Source organism: Natator depressus, chromosome 1 (genome assembly GCF_965152275.1).
Source record: "Natator depressus isolate rNatDep1 chromosome 1, rNatDep2.hap1, whole genome shotgun sequence".
Taxonomy (NCBI): domain Eukaryota; kingdom Metazoa; phylum Chordata; order Testudines; family Cheloniidae; genus Natator; species Natator depressus.
Window position 1 is genome coordinate 212,531,441 of NC_134234.1, and position 19,957 is coordinate 212,551,397.

General features: G+C 49.9%; 1 protein-coding gene across 1 annotated transcript in view; it reads right to left on the minus strand.

Moving 5' to 3' along the window:
* LOC141975040 (antigen WC1.1-like) overlaps positions 1–4,997 on the minus strand; it is a 67,166-nt gene extending 62,169 nt beyond the window's left edge. Inside the window, exons 1-3 of the mRNA XM_074935197.1 lie at positions 4,992–4,997; positions 4,682–4,817; positions 708–1,022 (exon numbers count right to left, since the gene is read on the minus strand). Coding sequence (XP_074791298.1) covers positions 708–1,022; positions 4,682–4,817; positions 4,992–4,994 — 454 coding nt within the window. The 5' untranslated portion in view covers positions 4,995–4,997. The remainder of the gene's footprint in view (positions 1–707; positions 1,023–4,681; positions 4,818–4,991) is intronic.
* Between the last annotated feature and the right edge of the window lie 14,960 nt (positions 4,998–19,957).

Genomic DNA, 19,957 nt, shown 5'->3' on the forward strand with positions numbered 1-19,957 from the left:
TTTAACAGCACAAGCTTTGATGAAGCCAGGTTATACATACACATTTATTTCCCAAGTGCAGAGGGATCCAGATGCCGTCTCCACGACATTATCCTGGGGGTAATTCTAGCTCACCCTGCATGGGAAGGCAGCCAGGTGGGCTGCAGAACAAAGAGCTACACGTCATGTGGGAGTTTCCTGCCTGACCCTGGGGGGATTCGGGGAAGGAGGATGCTGTGTGGAGCAGTGGAGTCAGTTTTTGCCCCCTGCACCTACCCCCAGCTGTTTTGGCCCCTCCCACTTGCCATGGTCAGGCTCAGGGCTCCTCTCCTGCTGCCTCAGGGAACTCTGGGGAAAGGTCCACAGCACTCGACCCCCTGGCTCCAGTCCCAGCTCCCGCAGCCACAGGCAGGGTCACAACTGCTGCTCCCCTGGGGAGACACTGGGCTTCTATACACAGGCACCTACCGGCACAGACCTGCTAATGGGGCTTCGCCCCACCCCACCCTTACTCCATGACAGCTGTCTGACCTGCCCAGAGGATGGCACAGCCTGCTCATCCCCAGTCTACCAAGGGGAGCTCAGGGAGAGACTGGTCAGCTCCACACAGACCTCAGTGCAGGGCCACCCTCCAGCTCTGAGTCTCCAGGAATGTCACACACTTTGGGTTCAGTCCCTTCTCCCTCATAGGGAGTTTCCTACAGGGGCAGGTTGGGCAGAGTTCTTACCTGAGCAGATCACTCCGGTATCAAAAGAATGAGGGCACTGGAGTGCACCCCATCCTATATGTCTGCAGTCCCAGAGAGCTGACTCGTCACCAACACAATCAGCTAGAATCAGCCAAGTTGGTCCAGATCCTTCTCCAAAATGAGCATTACCAAGGGCACTGAGAGCAGGTCCACATCCCAACTGCTTACAAACCACCTCAGCATCTTTCATGTCCCAGGGAACATCACACACCGTCCCCCACTGATCCTGGTGTTTAACCTCCACTCTCCCGGCACAGGGGCTGCTTCCATTCACCAGCCTCAGCTCATCAGCACCTTCAAAGAGACACAGAGCAGAGTTGCAGACAGAGCAGAGCCCATCCCCTCTGGCTTGGAGATTATCACACAAGGGTCCTGGGCTTTACTCCCTGATATCCCAGTCAGGCTTGTCACTGGGGAGGCAGCATGAGGTATCTTCTCCCCTCTGAGCCCTCTGGACTGGTGAATGCTGAGCTCCGTCACTGCTGTGTGATTCACCACCCTCCCTCACCACCCAATCTCCTCATTCCTTCGACCCTTCTCCCCCACCACTCACTTGAAAACATGTCCCCCCACCCAACCTCTCCCTAGCACCAGCTCCTCCACCCATCTCCAACAACCTCTCCTGCCTGGAAAGGAGTGTGGTGTATTGAAAACTGTTAAAATGACAACCTGCTGCCACTTTAAGAGGAAGGGACTTCCTGGTCATGTTTGCAGGCTAGGGATGGAGCGCTTTGTAAGGAAGTGGCACTCTGGGCCTTCAGCAAACAGACTCCAGAGAGCCCACCTAAACCTAGGTGGGGTAAATTGTGCCTCTCTGCCTTGTGGAGCACCCTGCTTTGTCTCTCTCTGTTTTGGGGTTCTTGTGTGTGAGGGTTCATAGAATCATAGAATATCAGGGTTGGAAGGGACCTCAGGAGGTCATCTAGTCCAATCCCCTGCTCAAAGCAGGACCAATCCCCAACTAAATCATCCCAGCCAGGGCTTTCTCAAGCCTGACCTTAAAAATATCTAAGGAAGGAGATTCCACCACCTCCCTAGGTAACGCATTCCAGTGTTTCATCACCCTCCTAGTGAAAAAGTTTTTCCTAATATCCAACCTAAACCTCCCCCACTGCAACTTGAGACTATTACTCCTTGTTCTGTCATCTGCTACCACTGGGAACAGTCTAGAGCCATCCTCTTTGGAACCCCCTTTCAGGGAGTTGAAAGCAGCTATCAAATCTCCCCTCATTCTTCACTTCCGCAGACTAAACAATCCCAGTTCCCTCAGCCTCTCCTCATAAATCATGTGTTCCAGTCCCCTAATCATTTTGGTTGCCCCCCACTGGACTCTTTCCAATTTTTCCACATCCTTCTTGTAGTGTGGGGCCCAAAACTGGACACAGTACTCCAGATGAGACCTCACCGATGTCGAATAGAGGGGAATGATCACGTCCCTCAATCTGCTGACAATGCCCCTATTTATCCATCCCAAAATGCCATTGGCCTTCTTGGCAACAAGGACACATTGTTGACTCATATCCAGCTTCTCGTCCACTGTAACCCCTAGGTCCTTTTCTGCAGAACTGCTGCCGAGCCATTCGGTCCCTAGTCTGTAGCGGTGCATGGGATTCTTCCTTCCTAAGTGCAGGACTCTGCCTTTGTCCTTGTTGAACCTCATCAGAATTCTTTTGGCCCAATCCTCTAATTTGTCTAGGTCCCTCTGTATCCTATCCCTACCCTCCAGCGTATCTACCTCTCCTCTCAGTTCAGTGTCATCCGCATGTTCTACATTCTAAGTTATAAAGTCGTGTTACATTGCAACCTTCCAGAAAGAGTATTTCATATATTTATTTAACTTCTCTGTGTTTCTGCTGTGAACATAACATGGAGAGCCAGACATATCCCACTATCCTGCTCTCCCTCCCCTCACACTTGCTGCTGCTCTGCCCATTCAGTGCCACCCCCCACACACACACATACAGCCCACCTGCCACTCAATGCTACTTGCCTTCCTCCTCTGTCTGAGTCACTGTTCCTCCCAGACCCCTCCCATTCTACCTGCTTCAAATTTTTAAATGTTTTCTCAGAAGGTATTAGAGAAAATGTTTTTCCCCATCTGCATTTACCTGCTGGTTACAAAGTATAAGTGCAGATTCATCTGTGATGGCTATTTTATACCCAGTTTTTATAAAGCACATTCCCTCTCCAGTAACAGGGGCTGTAACTCCATCCTGGGGGGCAGGGGACATCAGAACCCTCAGAGCAGAGAGCTCCTGCTAGCTGCAATTACAGCTGTATATTGATGGGGAGCTGTGGGGAGGGGGGCACTGTTCCATACAATCTCATGGTGAAAACAAACCCCTTCCCCAGAGCACAGTGACTATTATGGGAAGTCCAGGAGCTCTGGACCCACCTCCACATCCCTCTTGTTCAGTGGTTCTCAAATTTGGGTACTGGTGACCCCTTGTTGAAGGGATTCATTCTGCAACACTCAGTCAGATTAAGAAACTTGGTGTCTCTTCTGACCCTTCCCCGCTCTGTAGGAACCCATGTGTTCGGCTTGGAACAAAAGAGTTGACTTTGGTCATTTTAATTTATTTAAAGGTTTTTTCTGTCTGGTGAATTTATCTCCACGTTCTCTCTCCACCCTCAATCACACAGGTAGGTATTGTTCCCATTTTACAGAAAGGGAACCTGAGGCAGTGAGAAATGAAATGAGATGCCCCAAGGTCACACACTCAATCTGTGGCAGAGACAAGAACAGACCCTAATCGCCGGATTCCCAGTGCAGGGTTTTCACCATAGAACCATCCGTAAGTTACACAGGGGGCACAGGCTGTGCACTCATGTATTCCATGGTGTCCTCGCCACAGACGTGACTGAGGGTTTATTGTTATGATTTCCTCTAATTGCCGTTCCCAGTAGGGCATATCCACTGCAGCACATTTGCTCTCTGGTTTCAGCAGGAACCATCATGTTACACCTGCCTCTTGCTCTTTGTGGCCCCAAACCAGCAAAGGCTGTTAGTCATGGGGCAACAATTTCACAAAACCATTTCTCTTCGGCTGCAATTTTTTTTGTTTTTTTTTGTTTTTTGAATCCCAATGGAATTCTCTGCGTTTTCACTCTGGTAAAGATCAGTTTTATCATGAGATCAAACTCCAGCTACTTCTGTGTAACTTTCTTGGGAAGTTCAGCTACAAACCCGCACTTCAGAAAATGTCCTTGCTCTGGAATCCTCAGCACCTACCCTCCAAGGCACAGAGACATTGCAGAGCTATCTGTGATCTCTACATAGCAGCTGTGGTACCGCAGTTTGTCTCTAGCTAAATATTTGAGGTTTCTAAAATCTGACTTTCATCTTCAGCTTCACCTGTTCACACTGCAGCTACAGAACAGCAGCGTCTCAGACTGCAGCAACTCACAGAAACAGGCTGCTACTGAACAGTTCAGTGTCCTGACAAGTGCATCATTCAAACCTGCTGAAGTTGGCCCAGCACGTTTGACGCACACAGGACAGCAGTGTTATTTTAAATGGCATGGAGTGTATATCAGGAATTATTCACAGGTTCCATACACAGGCACAGAGCTGGACGGGCGATGAGGCTGGAGGTCATAATATAGAAGTCCACTCTGCTTTTCTTCTGATTAATTGACAGGAATTTCTAAGCACTGAAGTCATTAGTTCACTAAAAGCAACTCTGGGCTCACAGTGATACAAGACTGGGGTATTTTATAAAGCACACAGATTGTGACAGGGTCAAATCTATGATTATTGCAAATATATAAACCTCCTCTCTCAGAATAACCAATGGGAGATAATCAGAAACACAAATTTACTTTAACCCCAACTGCCTGCTTTCCATTTGCTTCACTGACTTCTGGAATAAAACACTGTTTCTAGTGGATTACAACTTTCTTCCTACTTCTCATCTGCCCAGCTCATCCAGTGAAATAAAGCAGGCACTTACCCGTGGTGTCCTGAAGAAAGAGGAGAAGCCAAAGCAGCGGAGTGGAGAGATGTCCCTTCATTACCAGACGGACCTGCCGTCCCCTCCTGACACTGCACAGCCAGCACGGAAACACTCTGCCAGGGCTCCTCTGTGTCTGACAAGTGACAACAAAGCAGTGTCAGGGAAATATGTAGATTCAGATGCTGGCATCAGCTGCCAGAAGGAACCAATAGAAACAATATTCACCTTTTTAGACATTATCAGAGAGTTTATCTAAATTTTTATGCAGCTAAAACATCCAATACAATTCTAAAACTCCAGCTGTTACCATATATGAGTGACGAGTCCGCTTCTGATGTCATCTTTCCTTCAGTCTCGGATCATCATGTAACGTCCCTCCTTGGTGCAGGGCAGAACTGTGTGAAAAATGATTCTGTCTGATTAGTTAAATAACTCTAGAGCCTAGAATGCTGCTCATTTGACAAAATAATTATGAAAACAAATGTGGAAAAAAAGAAACCTCTAAAATTGAACCCCACAGATCTGTGTGTGTCCAATTGTAGCCAGGCCACTAAAACCACAGAGCTGGGATGTTACCACTGGGGTCAGCTGTATCCAAAGGAGAAGGGACCAACCCCTGCTCCCTTTGTGGAATCCAGACTGCTCAGGGCTTCCTGAATGGCAGTGGTATATTAGTGGGAGGAGTGTGTCATGGAGCTTCCTTCTTCAGAGGTGACCATCAGTGGCAGCAGTGTCTCAGAGGGCTTCCTGTTCACTGTGTTAGAGCTTGTTCTTAACACTGACTGACTAGGTTCTGAGTGACCATCTAGCATACCGTAGTGTAGATAGCAACCCATTCCAGGACTCTCTCCCCAGGCCAGTGCTAGGACTGCCCTGTGTGGTAACTCCAGGCAGCACAGGCTGCGGTAGTCAGTCTGGGAGCAAGAGAGAATCGCAGGGTCCTGGCCATTTCCATCTGTCTGAATACAGAATCTCCTTTATAGTCCATGCAGCTGAAACCCGTCTCTTCTCTACAGCGAAGAGCAGCACATTGGCCGTAGAACACAAGCTTTCCAGGAGACAGCAGCAAGTTAACCAGGAAAACAACATAGCCGACATTGAGTGGAAAAGCAGCTGGGGGCGGGGGAGCAATCAAAGGTAAAATCCAGCCTGAAGGAGCCATGTGCAGGTGTGTGTTAGAACAGGCCTAACAGAGCCATTTATAATAGAATTTGAAATCAGCCCATTGCAGCAATTGTGGTACCAAACAGAAAGGTGGCCTTGTAGACAGCTCAAATGCAGACATCTCTGGCACTTTGCGGCCCCTACCTCATGAAGACCAAACTGCCACAGTGTGAGCTCCTTGGCAATGAACAACAAGGTGTTTCCCCAGCCAGAAGCCATCTTGGTGAGCGGCGAGAACTCTGACTCAGCACAGGAAGTTCTCTCTCATCTGTCCAGAGAGAGGCAAAGACCAGGAACCATGCGGTAGCTACACCAGCTCTGCCTTAACTTCAATCCTTGTCAGCGGCTCACCGTGCAAGGGCCAGTACAGCACAGTGCAGCCACTGACCCTGAAAAAACAGAACACGGGTCAGAGAGTTGAAGAACTGACTGATAACGGAAGAAGGTGCTGGCAACGTTACTGGGAGAGGGGGTGAGCTCTCCTTGCAACAGCTCTGATTGTTTTTTCTGCCCCACGAGGTGGACAAGTGGAGCAGACTGTCAATCAAAGGCTCAAATTCACTAGGTGTTTGGAGCTTTTCATGTTATCTGGAGACTGGGCCCCACCTCATCAAAATCCCATCACCAGGGGCAGTTTGCCAGGGCTGGCAGCGCTGTGACAGGTGCTCCAAGGCCGTCCCCTTCAGAACAGGTGTCATAGAATCATAGAATATCAGGGTTGGAAGGGACCTCAGGAGGTCATCTAGTCCAATCCCCTGCTCAGAGCAGGACCAATCCCCAACTAAAATCATCCCAGCCAGGGCTTTCTCAAGCCTGACCTTAAAAACTATGGAAGGAGATGCCACCACCTCCCTAGGTAACGCATTCCAGTGTTTCACCACCCTCCTAGTGAAAAAGTTTTTCCTAATATCCAACCTAAACCTCCCCCACTGCAACTTGAGACCATTACTCCTTGTTCTGTCATCTGCTACCACTGAGAACAGTCGAGATCCAACCTCTTTGGAACCCCCTTTCTGGTAGTTGAAAGCAGCTATCAAATCCCCCCTCATTCTTCTCTTCCATAGACTAAACATCCCCAGTTCCCTCAGCCTCTCCTCATAAGTCATGTGTTCCAGTCCCCTAATCATTTTTGTTGCCCTCCGCTGGACATTTTCCAATTTTTCCACATCCTTCTTGTAGTGTGGGGCCCAAAACTGGACACAGTTCACAGAATATCAGGGTTGGAAGGGACCTCAGGCGGTCATCTAGTCCAACCCGCTGCTCAAAGCAGCACCAATCCCCAATTTTTGCCCCAGATCCCTGAATGGCCTTCTCAAGGACTGAACTCACAACCCTGGGTTTAGCAGGCTAATGCTCAAACCACTAAGCTATCCCTCCCCTCTCCAGATGAGACCTCACAGATGTCAAATAGAGGGGAATGATCACGTCCCTCGATCTGCTGACAATGCCCCTATTTATCCATCCCAAAATGCCATTGGCCTTCTTGGCAACAAGGGCACACTGTTGACTCATATCCAGCTTCTCGTCCACTGTAACCCCTAGGTCCTTTTCTGCAGAACTGCTGCCGAGCCATTTGGTCCCTAGTCTGTAGCGGTGCATGGGATTCTTCCTTCCTAAGTGCAGGACTCTGCCCTTGTCCTTGTTGAACCTCATCAGATTTCTTTTGGCCCAATCCTCTAATTTGTCTAGGTCCCTCTGTATCCTATCCCTACCCTCCAGCGTATCTACCTCTCCTCCCAGTTTAGTGTCATCTGTCATTGCTGAGGGTGCAATCCACACCATCCTCCAGATCATTAATGAAGATATTGAACAAAACCGGCCCAAGGACCGACCCTTGGGGCACTCCACTTGATACCGGCTTCAAACTAGACATGGAGCCATTGTTCACTACCTGTTGAGCCCGACAGTCTAGCCAACTTTCTATCCACCTTATAGTCCATTCATCCAGCCCATACTTCTTTAATTTGCTGGCAAGAATACTGTGGGAGACCGTGTCAAAAGCTTTGCTAAAGTCAAGGAACAACACGTCCACCGCTTTCCCCTCATCCACAGAGCTAGTTATCTCATTATAGAAGGCAATTACATCAGTTAGGCATGACTTGCCCTTGGTGAATCCATGCTGACTGTTCCTGATCACTTTCCTCTCCTCTAAGTGCTTCAGAATTGATTCTTTGAGGACCTGCTCCATGATTTTTCCAGGGACTGAGGTGAGGCTGACTGGCCTGTAGTTCTCAGGATCCTCCTTCTTCCCTTTTTTAAAGATGGGCACTACATTAGTCTTCTTCCAGTCATCCGGGACCTCCCCCGATCGCCATGAGTTTTCAAAGATAATGGCAAATAGGTCTGCAATCACATCTGCCAACTCGTTTCACACTCTCAGATGCAGCGCATCTGGCCCCATGGACTTGTGCTCATCCAGCTTTTCTAAATAGTCCTGAACCACTTCTTTCTCCACAGAGGGCTGGTCTCCTCCTCCCCATGCTGTGATGCCCAGTGCAGTAGTCTGGGAGCTGACCTTGTTCGTGAAGACAGAGGCAAAAAAAGCATTGAGTACATTAGCTTCTTCCACATCCTCTGTCACTAGGTTGCCTCCCTCAGTCAGTAAGAGGCCCACACTTTCCTTGACTTTCGTCTTGTTGCTAACGTACCTGAAGAAACCCTTCTTGTTACTCTTAACATCCCTTGCTAGCTGCAACTGCAAGTGTGATTTGGTCTTCCTGATTTCACTCCTGCATGCCCAAGCAATATTTTTATACTTTTCCCTGGTCATTTGTCCAATCTTCCACTTCTTGTAAGCTTCTTTTTTGTGTTTAAGATCAGCAAGGATTTCACTCTTAAGCCAAGCTGGTTGCCTGCCATATTTACTATTCTTTCTACACATCAGGATGGTTTGTCCCTGTAATCTCAATAATGTTTCTTTAAAATACAGCCAGCTCTCCTGGACTCCTTTCCCCCTCATGTTATTCTCCCAGGGCATCCTGCCCATCAGTTCCCGGAGGGAGTCAAAGTCTGCTTTTCTGAAGTCCAGGGTCCGTATTCTGCTGCTCTCCTTTCTTCCCTGTGTCAGGATCCTGAACTCGACCGTCTCATGGTCACTGCCTCCCAGGTTCCCATCCACTTTTGCTTCCCCTACTAATTCTTCCCGGTTTGTGAACAGCAGCTCAAGAAGAGTTCTGCCCCTAGTTGGTTCCTCCAGCACTTGCACCAGGAAATTGTCCCCTACACTTTCCAAAAACTTCCTGGATTGTCTGTGCACCGCTGTATTGCTCTCCCAACAGATATTAGGGTGATTGAAGTCTCCCATGAGAACCAGGGCCTGGGATCTAGTAAGTTAGACGGTGTCTACCCAGGCCTTTTCCTTCCACGGGGAGGATGGACAAGAACACCACTTGCGCCTCAAACTCCTTTATCCTTCTTCCCAGAGCCACGTAGTCTGCAGTGTTCCAGTCAAGGTCATTCTTGGCAGTATCATTGATGCCCACATGGAGAAGCAGGAAGGGGTAGCGATCTGAGGGCTTGATGAGTCTCGGCAATCCCTCAGTCACATCTTGAATCCTAGCTCCTGGCAAGCAGCAGACTTCTCGGTTTTCCCGGTCAGGGCAGCAGATAGATGACTCAGTCTCCCTGAGGAGAGAGTCCCCGACCACCACCACCCGCCTCCTTCTCTTGGGAGCAGTGGTCGTGGAACCCCCATCCCTAGCACAGTGCATCTCATTCCTTTCAAACGTCATAGTCTCCTTCTCTTCCCTTCCCTCAGATGTATCATCTAGTCCATTCTCCGCATTAGTAAGTGTGGAGAGAACATGAAAAAGGTTGCTTACCTGTATCTGCGTTGCTGGTACATGGAAGCTCCCCTTTCTTCTTCTGGAAGTCGCCTGCTGCCAAATTTCTTCACCGTCCTCCTGTCCCCGCTGCGCAGCCTGTTCTGAATCTTCAGAACATTGTGTCCGTAGAAGCATATCCTGACATCTGTCCAGGAAATCTTCAGTTTCTCTTATGCAACGCAGGGTCGATACTTGTTTCTCCAGACCTTGAACCTTCTCTTCCAGTATGGAGACCAGCTTGCACTTTGTACAGACAAAAGTCACTTCTGTCCTGTGGAAGAAAGACAAACATGGCAGATCCAGTGCAGGTCACAACAGCTGAACACTCCCCATCCATATTACCTTCCTTCTACGAGCTTCCTCAGGAGTTGTAGTGACTATTCAGAGAAGCCGGCAAGATGTAAGCCTCAGTGGGCCCTCCTCTCAGGCAGATCCCTGGCAAACTCCCTCTGTTAGCCTCTCTGCTGTTCGCTGCTCAGCTGGTTCGCAGCTGACTGGCTTTTTATAACAGTCAGGCCCACTCAAAGCTCACCTGGAACAAAGCACTCCCAATTCACACTTTTCAAACCACCAATCAAGCACACGGTCAAACTGTCAAACTGTCCCCACAACAGACACTCAGATACTCACCAACACAGCCTCCCTAATGCAGCCCTTAGCGTACCTCCTCTCAGGATCTTGTGTAGCTTGTAGTATTTATGATCCGGTTATTGGGAGATGTGTGGCAGGAGCATCTCAGCAGTCACAAAGGGAGAGAGGGAGAGTCCTGTATTTATCCAGGACCCAGACAACAGAGGGGATCATAGGGTAAGGCCTGGAATTGCACACTGCTGTAAAGAAGAAGCCAAAACAAACAACAGAGACCTGGTGGGCTCTACTGCCTCTGACCAAGAGAATTAAGTGAGTGAAAAGAAGGGCTGCAGTATGCCAATGTAAAGCACATGAAAGTCATGCAGTGAGAAGATCACACAGCCACGGATACCTGTAATGAGTCCATTTCACTGACAAATCATTCAACTCGTGTATCAAAACACAAAAGGAACCGGGCATCGGGCACTGGGCACTGACGCTAGCTGGGGTTGAGGAGCAGTTGGGGACTTAGAAGTCACACACATTGAAAACCTCACTGACAGATTGGGAAACCACTTCAATGATGGAAGATAACAGCATCACCTCACATTTTTCAGGCATTTCCCTGAGCTACCAGTATCACCATTTTCAGCCAGCTGGCTCTCAGCTAAGACCACAACAAATGCTAGAGTATGGGACTGCGGCATTCATGTGAGATGGAAAAGAAACATCCTGATAGTGCCACGGTCCAAGACATCTCCTGCATCATGCTATTCCCCAGAGGCCGAACAGACTCTGGACATGAGCAGTTACAGAACAGAGCCTAGCAGAAGGGCACAAAAGATCTCCTGCAGGGTCGATGGGCAGTTACCCAGCACCAGAGCCGGGAGAAGAACAGGGGCAGAGTGTGATGAACCTTTGTTGGACATTTCCCCCCCTTTTTGTTATGTTGAAATTCAAATTTTTGACAAAAATAACAAAATTGAAAACTTTAACGTTTCTCCTCGCGCTGTCTTCCTTGACCCTCAGGGATCTCTGAGGAAGGAAGGAATGGAGTCATTTTAGGGCAGTACCCTGCACCCCAGCCATGACATGCAGGCAAAGCCACAAAACCAGAGTCAAGATTGTCAGAAGTTGATGGCAGAGCTAAGAGAGCCAGCGCGGTTAGGAGACCATCAACTCATGAAATCAGAGCAGTTTTCATCCCATGCCCAGGATTTCTCCTGACTAAAATAACTCAGGTACAGCAGGAGACCTCAGGTGACATCAGAGTAGCTTCTCCACAATTTGCTCAATGAAATTACCCAGAACATGGACAGTGAAAGCAGGGCAATGAGAGCTTCACGTCATGGCTTCTTGGGCATGGGCCTAACAACGGATTATTTGAGTGAGGACAGCTCTGTGCTCTTCCATAGCAAGGCATTAATGGTCTCAGCCAGTAGTAAGCCACAGCAACATCGCATTTAAGGCAGCCAGCGTTGCAAGGCAGATGTTGTCTGAACCCCTTACTGGCCTGGGTTATCCCAAAGCATCATCTGTGGCTAAATTATTAACCTCTCTGTGCCTCAGCTCGCCACCTGTACACTGGGGACAATGACACTTATGTAACTCACAGGGATGATGTGAGGTAAATTGATGAATGTCTGGGAGAGGCTGAAATATTACAATGACGGGGCCATACGAGTACCTAGATCGCTCAGTTCAGTAGCGAATTTAGCAATGGCACCACTGGTGCCAGGGCGCCGGGCCCATGCTCCGAAGGGGCCCCGGCCAGCCACTCTTCTCCGCCCCCTGCTCTCTCCTGCATGGCAGGCTCTGCCAGCAACCAAGCTCCCCGCTCCCCAGCCTCTTCCCCCAGCTTGCTACTTCCGTCCCTCTCCCTGCCGCTGATCAGCTCTTTGCCAGAGCCAGGGAGGAAGCAGAGAAGAGGCACAGGCGGGGCCTTGGGGAAGGGGGTGGAATCGGAGCCATGAGCTGCTCAGGGCAGGGGGCTAGGAGCACCCCCATGACCCAGCCCACCCCCCCCAGCTCCCTGCCCTGACTCCTGTACCCCCTCACACACACCCAACCCCCTGCCCTGACTCCTGCACCCGCCTCACACACCCCATGTCCTGACTCCTGCACTCCCCTCACACACACCCAGTCCCCTGTCCTGACTTCTGCACCCCCCACACATCTCCACCCCCACCCTGAGCACGAAACGGGAGCTCCTGCATCCTCCCCCCACATACCCATCTGCACCCCTCCCACCAAATGGGAGCTGCCCCAGGTAAGTGCTCCACACCCCAACCTCCTGACCCAACCCTGAGCCCCCTCCCTCATTCTAGCTCCTGTTCAGACCCTGCACCCCAACCCCCAGCCTGCTCCTTCACACCCAGCCCTGTGCTCAGTGCACCCCCACCCTCAGCTTGGTGCAGAGCGAGACAAAGAGAATGGGCTAGAACCAGGGCCAAAGGTAGGTACCCACTCTATGTGGGCAGGGGTTGGGGGGATCCTGTTTGCCCTGATGCCCTTGCAGTTTACCCCAGCCCCTCTCTTGCTCCAAGGACCAATCCTAGCTCCCGCCCCGCAGTGCTTTTGTCCTCAGACCCTGCCTTGGTCCAGTCAACAGGGACTAATCCTCCCGCCATGCCCTGCTGTGCTCATTTTGCCCCGGCCCCTGCCTCCCTCCAGCTGGAGACCAATCCTCCCCCCACACTGCCCAACTGTCAGGGTGGATAAAAATCAATGACTTCTTTTAAAAAAAATCAAATAATCATATTTTTTTAATTTTAATTGGATTTTTGAGGAAAAGATATCTAAAGATAGTTTTAATTACGGTACATTATATCTCATCATGGAATTGGGATTATAAATTTTAATTCTATTGTATGAGACAATATATTCATGTAATGTTTAAGAAAAGTTTTGTAAATGAGTTCTAACAGTTCATGGATTAGGGACCCAATTTTATGGGGTTCCACAGGTTTCTGCATAGATTATTTAGGTTAATTTTTCTGTCTATGCAATGGGACTCAGTGCTCAGTCTAGAAGATACCATCAGAGACGCTGAGTTTTGCACTTCTCAAACTGTGGATTTGTGTCTCCAGAGGTAACATGCTTGTTAACAGCAAAAATGTTTTAAATAAATAAATAATATATAGAGATGAGAAATAACAGACCTCAACCCTATTGTCCCTCTGCAAATTTGTGTACACAGAGTCAATCCCTAACCTCTCTCTAAAAGTGCAAAGTTTCCAAAAGTTCAATGAATAGAAGATTGTTGAGGATGGAATACACCTGGACAAGGAAAAGAAGTCTGGAAATAAAGGTGAGAAGTGAGGGACATATGCTTTTTTGTTAAACTATTCTGTTTCTTGTTGAAGAAAAATATCCAGAATACTTACTTAATGTTGTTGTTTTAGTTAAATAAAACAATTTAAATATTTGTCTTGTGATGTTCTCCTCCTAATACAGCCTAGCAAGAAAATCCTCCAAATATTAATGATTCACCTGTTGAATTGGAGATAGTTCACCTCCCAATAACTTCACAAATATCTGCTTCAGTTACCTTTGGGAAATGAAATAACCAAACACTCATTCATTTTCTGATATAGGTGTAAAATTAATCTGAAAAGTTTTCAAAATAAATCACGGTTTAAAAATGTATAGAGTTTACCTTCAAAAAATGAAACCTACATCTATCTCTGAGTTGTGAAGAATATGTATTAAGGTTATAACAAACAACAAGAATACACTTTTATGTGGAAAACCATGATTAAATTGAGTCTTCCTGACTCGTGATTTAAATCAAATCCACCCTGCCCACTGTGCTCTTGCCCCTGGCCTGTTCATTCCCCAGGGGGGCCCACAAATATGTTTGGCGCCAGGCCCACAAAAAGATAATCTGGCCCTGTTCTTAGAATGAACAACCGAGTGGGGTGATCCACAGGGTGTAGCTCAAACTTCCAAAGCGTCTGGTCAGGGGCAGGACATTAGCACGGCAAGGGAGGGGTGTGACAATGAGATCACACAGGCCTTTTGCAGGACCCCAGCCTATTGGTCAAATGTGGTGGGGCAGTGATGACCTCACAGAGAGATGCTGACATCAGCCAGGCAGGACAGGGGCGAGGGGCCAGGGAAACCTTGGAGACCCCTGTGGCTTTGCTTCAGCAAGTCTCCTTCTCGAGGTCTCTGTTTGAGGACTGAGAGAGTATTAGTGTTCACATACGTGAATGCAAGGAGGAACCTCTTTTGAGTTTTCTCCTTTCCTTTTATTGATTTTACTAGAAAACAGACGTCTCTATTTAGAAGGTAAGAGCCTCCTCAGGGCTGAAACCGCTTCAGTCTGATCCATCTGGTGACAGTTGAATTCTAAGCATGGAAAACACAAGCTTAAGGAGGCAGAATTTTATTCCGCACCTAGAATTTTGTCCCTTAGAATCACTGGGGACATTAGAGTTTGTCCTTTTTCTTTCACCTTTTCCTCCATCCCTTCCTCCTTTCTCTTCTTCTCTTGCTTCTTTTGTCTTTTCGTGTGTGTGTGTGTGTCTGTGTGTGTGTGGTGGGGGAGTGCTCTGCAGTTCCCATCCTGGGAGGTCCACCCAAAAATGTGGGGCTGAAATAGTGCTCTGGCAGTGATCTCCACCAGTGACCTGGGCCCTCCTTTGGGCTCTCTGGTAAAAACCCTCAGCCTCCCATCCTCAGCTTCTACCCTGATTGGCTGAGCAGGGGGTTATTGACAGGGAGGAGACTCAGGTCCTTGTTGTTCTCTTTTAAGACCAAGTAAGTCAGTCATAACCAGTCATATGTTTGATGAATTTTGCTGCTTCTCTGCATTCATTGTCTCTGAGCAGTTCATGATTCTCTCTAACATTCCAGTTCTCCTCAAATACTTGCTGAATAATTACTGTGCACTATTGTTGGTCTGGAGCTCATTTGAAAGCACTTTATTTGTGTCATTCAATGTATGAAATTCAAGATCCAATGGTTAGTTTGAAAATCAGGGCTCTTGGGTCCTATTCCCAACTCTGCCACTAACTGGCTGTGTGACCTAAGACAAGTCAATTCTCCTTTCTCAGTCTTAGCTTCTCCCTCTTTCAAGTAGGGATAATAACAGTCCACTCCTACCTACCTCACGGTGGGTGGAGGATGGGCCTCCATTGGAGAGTGTCACTAGGAGTAGTGCAGAATATGAGGTGTCTTATCACGTTTACTCAGATCAGATTATGACCTAATAGAATAGCTGAAATAGTCTATTTTATTTGTATTTTCTTCTCTAATTTTTGAGATCTAAGTTTCTCCTCTTTGTGTGTGACGAGACAATTTAACACACGGTGACAAAGAGGAGATGCTTTTGTTTTCAACAAAATATTTTTGCGAAGAACTCTCATCCCACTTGTTATGATTTGAAGAAACAAACTGGTTTAGTCTGAATGGGATTTTTTGACAGAAATGGTTTCAATGAAATTTCCCCACCATCTCGATTCCTGGGCTCTATCCCTGACTCTGGGGGGTTTGTTGTCCATTAGAACAGGAGTCAGGACTGGTGGCTTCTCTTTCTGGCTCTGAAACCACCTTGCTGTGTAGGCTCTTGGGTAGGTCAATTCCCTTTCCTGTACCTCAAGCTCCTCCCCATCTGTCCAATGATAACAGGGACAATTCTCGAACTCTGGGCAGTCGTGAGCCAGAGGGAGATAAGGGGCGTTAAAGCCCTCTGTGAAGGAGAAAGGGGATTTTCACGATGTTTAGCACCAAGGAATTCTAAAGTTTGCTAAAATGTCTAGTCTGCGGAAACAAGAAATGGTTGGGGCCAATTTTTTTAACCATTGCCTTTTTTAAAGCCCATTCAGGGATGTGAGTCCCTGTCTTTTAGGTACCTGGGATTCTTTGCCAGCAGGAAAGAAGAGGTTCCTGCCTCCAGTTTTGTGGCCTTAACAAACCAGGTGCTGTGCCCCAGTTCTCATCTAAGATCCCTGAAAAAGAACATCTTCCGATCCATGAACAAGACAGGACCTATCTTTAAACGGGGAACAAAGAGAACCCTGGGACTTACAGACTAGCTAGCCTCACTTCCATAGCTGGAAAGATCCTGAATACATTATTAAACAATCAGTTTGTCAGCACCTACTGGATAATTTGGTTCTTAGGACTAGTGAGCATGTATTTGTCAAGAACAAATCATTCCAGACCAATCCTATTTCCTTCTTTAGCAGGGTGACGGGCCTAGTGGAGGTGGGTAAACAGTAGATGTGATCTATCTTGGTTTTACTAAGGCTTTTGACACAGTCCCATAGAAAATTCTCACAAGCAAACTAGGGAAATGTGGTCTAGAACAGTGGTTCTCAAAGCCGGTCTGCCCCTTGTTCAGGGAAAGCCCCCGGCAGGCCAGACCTGTTTGTTTACCTTTTGTGTCCACAGGTTCAGCCGATCGCGGCTCCCACTGGCCGCGGTTCACCGCTCCAGGCCAATGGGGGCTGCGGGAATTGGCGCGGGCCAAGGGACATGCTGGCTGCCCTTCCTTCAGCCCCCATTGGCCTGGAGCGGCAAACTGCGGCTAGTGGGAGCCGCAATCGGCCGAACCTGTGGACATGGCAGGTAAATCAACCAGTCCGGCCTACCAGGGGCTTTCCCTGAACAAGCGGCGAACCGGCTTTGAGAACCACTGATCTAGATGCAATTAGTGTAATGTGGGTGCAGAGCTGGTTGAAAGCATATACTCCAAGAGCCCTTCTCCATGTTTGGCTGTCCAACGGAGAGGGTGTACCTAGTGGGTCTGGCAGGGATCAGTCCAGGGTCCGGTACTATTCAATATTTTCATTAATGATTTGGAAAATGGAGTGGAGAGTATGCTTCTAAAATTTGCAAATGACACCAAGCAATTTGGAAGACAGGACTGGAATTCAAAAAGCCCTTAGCAAATTGGAGAATTGGTCTTCTTGGGCCAAACTCCATGGCTGGGCCCCTCTCTATAGACTGGGCTGAAGTGAAACCCCAGAGCCAAACACTCCTCCCCCGGGCAGTGTGCTCCGACCTTTAATGGTCAGATGCTGCTAAGCACTGTCAGAGCAGCTTTTGCTGGGGGATTCTCCCAGCACTTTCCAAGAGTGGAAAGTATTAAATCCCCATTTGACTGCTGGGGACAGAGCCATAGAGGGGGGAGCAACTTGCCCAAAGTCCCACAGGAAAAGGAAAACACCCAGCAATGGAACTCAGGAGTCCTAACTCCCAATCCCCTGGTCCAGTCACTACAGCAGAGCACACTCCCTCAAAGGCAGGGGGAGCAGACATGAGGGTCTGGTTGTAATTGCCAGCTGTGGGAGGCAGTGTGCAGAAGTGGTTAGTGAAGGGGCCTGGAAATAAGGACTGCTGGGTCCCATCCATGGCTCTGACACTTGGGGTGACCCTGAGCCAGTAGCTTCCCCTCCCCAGGCCTGTTTCTCAACAGTCGGGTTGGGGACGCAGTCCCTACAGCCCAGGGGGGCTGGGAGGCTCCAGGAAGGTGTGTAAAGTGCTGGGATGTCAGGATCCTGGAGGCTCTGTCAGCCCCGCACTAGCGCGGTGTTCTGCATCCCCTTCTGCAGACCGAGTTTTTCTGATCCTTGGCAATAAGACACACTTGTTTTTACAGCCAGTCGATAGCCCAGTGTCATCCCCCTGCCTGCTGCCTGGGCAGGGTAACTCCTCAGGTCACCAGCACCCTCTCCAGCCTGCCTTGGGCTTGGTGAGTGAGGAGAAGGGCGAGGGACAACACTGAACATCCTCCATCCATCTCTTCATCATCTAGAGCAAATGAGTGGCATTAGGGTTCCTCTGTGGCATTCTCTGTCTGTCTGGGGAGAGGCAGAAAGAGGGGGAGAGAACCTCATCCAAAGGAAATTGGATTTGCAAACAGCCCCCAGGAGCCCTGGCTCTCAGACCAGGGAGGGGCTTCTCCAGAGCCGTCTCCAGTGTGTTTGGAAAGGTCCCAGCAATGGGGCTCCCAGCCCTTCTCTTGTGGGAGACTGTTCCCCAGGCTGAGAGTCTCTGAGCTGGGCCAGACCCTGTGAGCTGCTGAGCATGGAAATCAATGGGAAATGAGGGGGCCCTGACCTTGCTATACCTAGGGACTTTGAAGTGGGGAATGGTTTCCCAGGAGAAGTCTGGACTCCTGGGTTCAGTTCCTTCTCCAGCCTGGGTGGGGGCTGGCGGGGGGGGGAGGGGGGAGAGGGGAGTGTGGCCTGTGATGGCAGGAGGGAACTGCTTGTCCAAAGTGACCGAAGGTCTTTGTGACTGATCCCAGTGCTTGAGAGGAGGAGATTCCCTGGTTATTGCAGCACCAGGGATCACAAGGGGGAGAGTTGGGAGCAGATCATGCAATGAACTCCTGCCAGTGTGTGTAGCTTGTACTCCCTGCTCTCCTGTGGGGGTGGGGGGGGAGCTGCTCTGGCTGGGGCAAGGATGGGGAAGGACCAAAAAGGCTGGTTAGTGAGAGGCTGCCTTGACCCCAGACTCAAGCCTACTTCCCGCTCAGTTCCAGGATGGCCAAGCTCCTGAGGATGTTCAGGAAGAAGGCTCTGCAGGTGTCCCCAGAGCCAGAGGGAACCAGCTGCCATCTTCCCCAGGAGCAGAGCGGCCCCTCCGTCCCCGCTGGCAGGGAAGGAGCTCCCGGCCGGGCCAGGAGGTGGAAGTGCCCGGGCTTCTGGCAGAGGAAACCTGCTTCCGGTGCAGGCACTGAGGTGGGAGAGGCTGTGGCCAGGCCAAGATGGAGCTGGGCCAGGATGCGGCTGGGCAGGCAGGACCCAGCCCAGGAGTGGAACCAGGCAGGGTGGCTCTGGGGCTTGTTGTGTGGGCAGCAGCGGCCCCAGGAGCCAAGCCCTGAGTTCCAGCATGAGGCATTGCCCTGCCCGGTCACTGAGGACCTTCCAGCCTTCCCAGGACAGGAGGTGGAAGATCCCTGTCCCAGCACCAGCAGCTCGGCCCACTCCCCATAGGACAGCAGCAGCACCTGGGACTCAAGCAGCAGCCAGGCCGATGGACTCTTCTGCTTTGTTCCAGGTGAGGAGCCAGGCTGGGCTCAGGGAGGGGTGAAGAGGGGGCTGTGAACACTCTGGGCCCAGGCCCTCGACCAGTGCTATGGGGGGCAGGTCCCCAGCCCAGGTGTCTGGCCTGAGCCACATGAATCCCACTGACACAAAGATGCTGCCACTCTGGTCCTTTGTGCTCCATTGGGCGGACGGGGGTAGTGGGAGGCACCTCCCAGGGAGTCCAGGACAGTGTGTGGGGGAGTATTTTTGCTACGGACTCCTGACTGAGTTGGGGGCTGAAGGCACTCCTGACTGAGTTGGGGGCTGAGAGGGGGGAGTGTGGGGCCCGATCTGCCTTAGGTCCCTGAGGTGGGAAGGGGGCACATTGCCCCAGCATGCCCCTGTCCTTCCCCTGAGTGGCAGCAGGAGTGACCCTGTCCCCTTCTCTCCCTGGTGCAGGGACCGCCAGGGTCTCAGAGGACTCAGAGGACGAGGAGGAGGAGGAGGAATGGGTGGATGTGGTCATAGAGGAGGCTGCTCTCAAAAGCATTCGAGAGCAGCTCCGGGGCCGAGAAAAGGTACAAATGTTCCCCAGCTGTGCTGGAACCAAGATTGTCCTGCTCCTTCCCAGCATCCCAACCCCCTGCAGAGGGTCTTGACCCTCATGAGCCACCACCCCAGTAGGGACCTTTCTCCTCCATGATCTGGGACCCCCAAGATGGGGGTGTTTG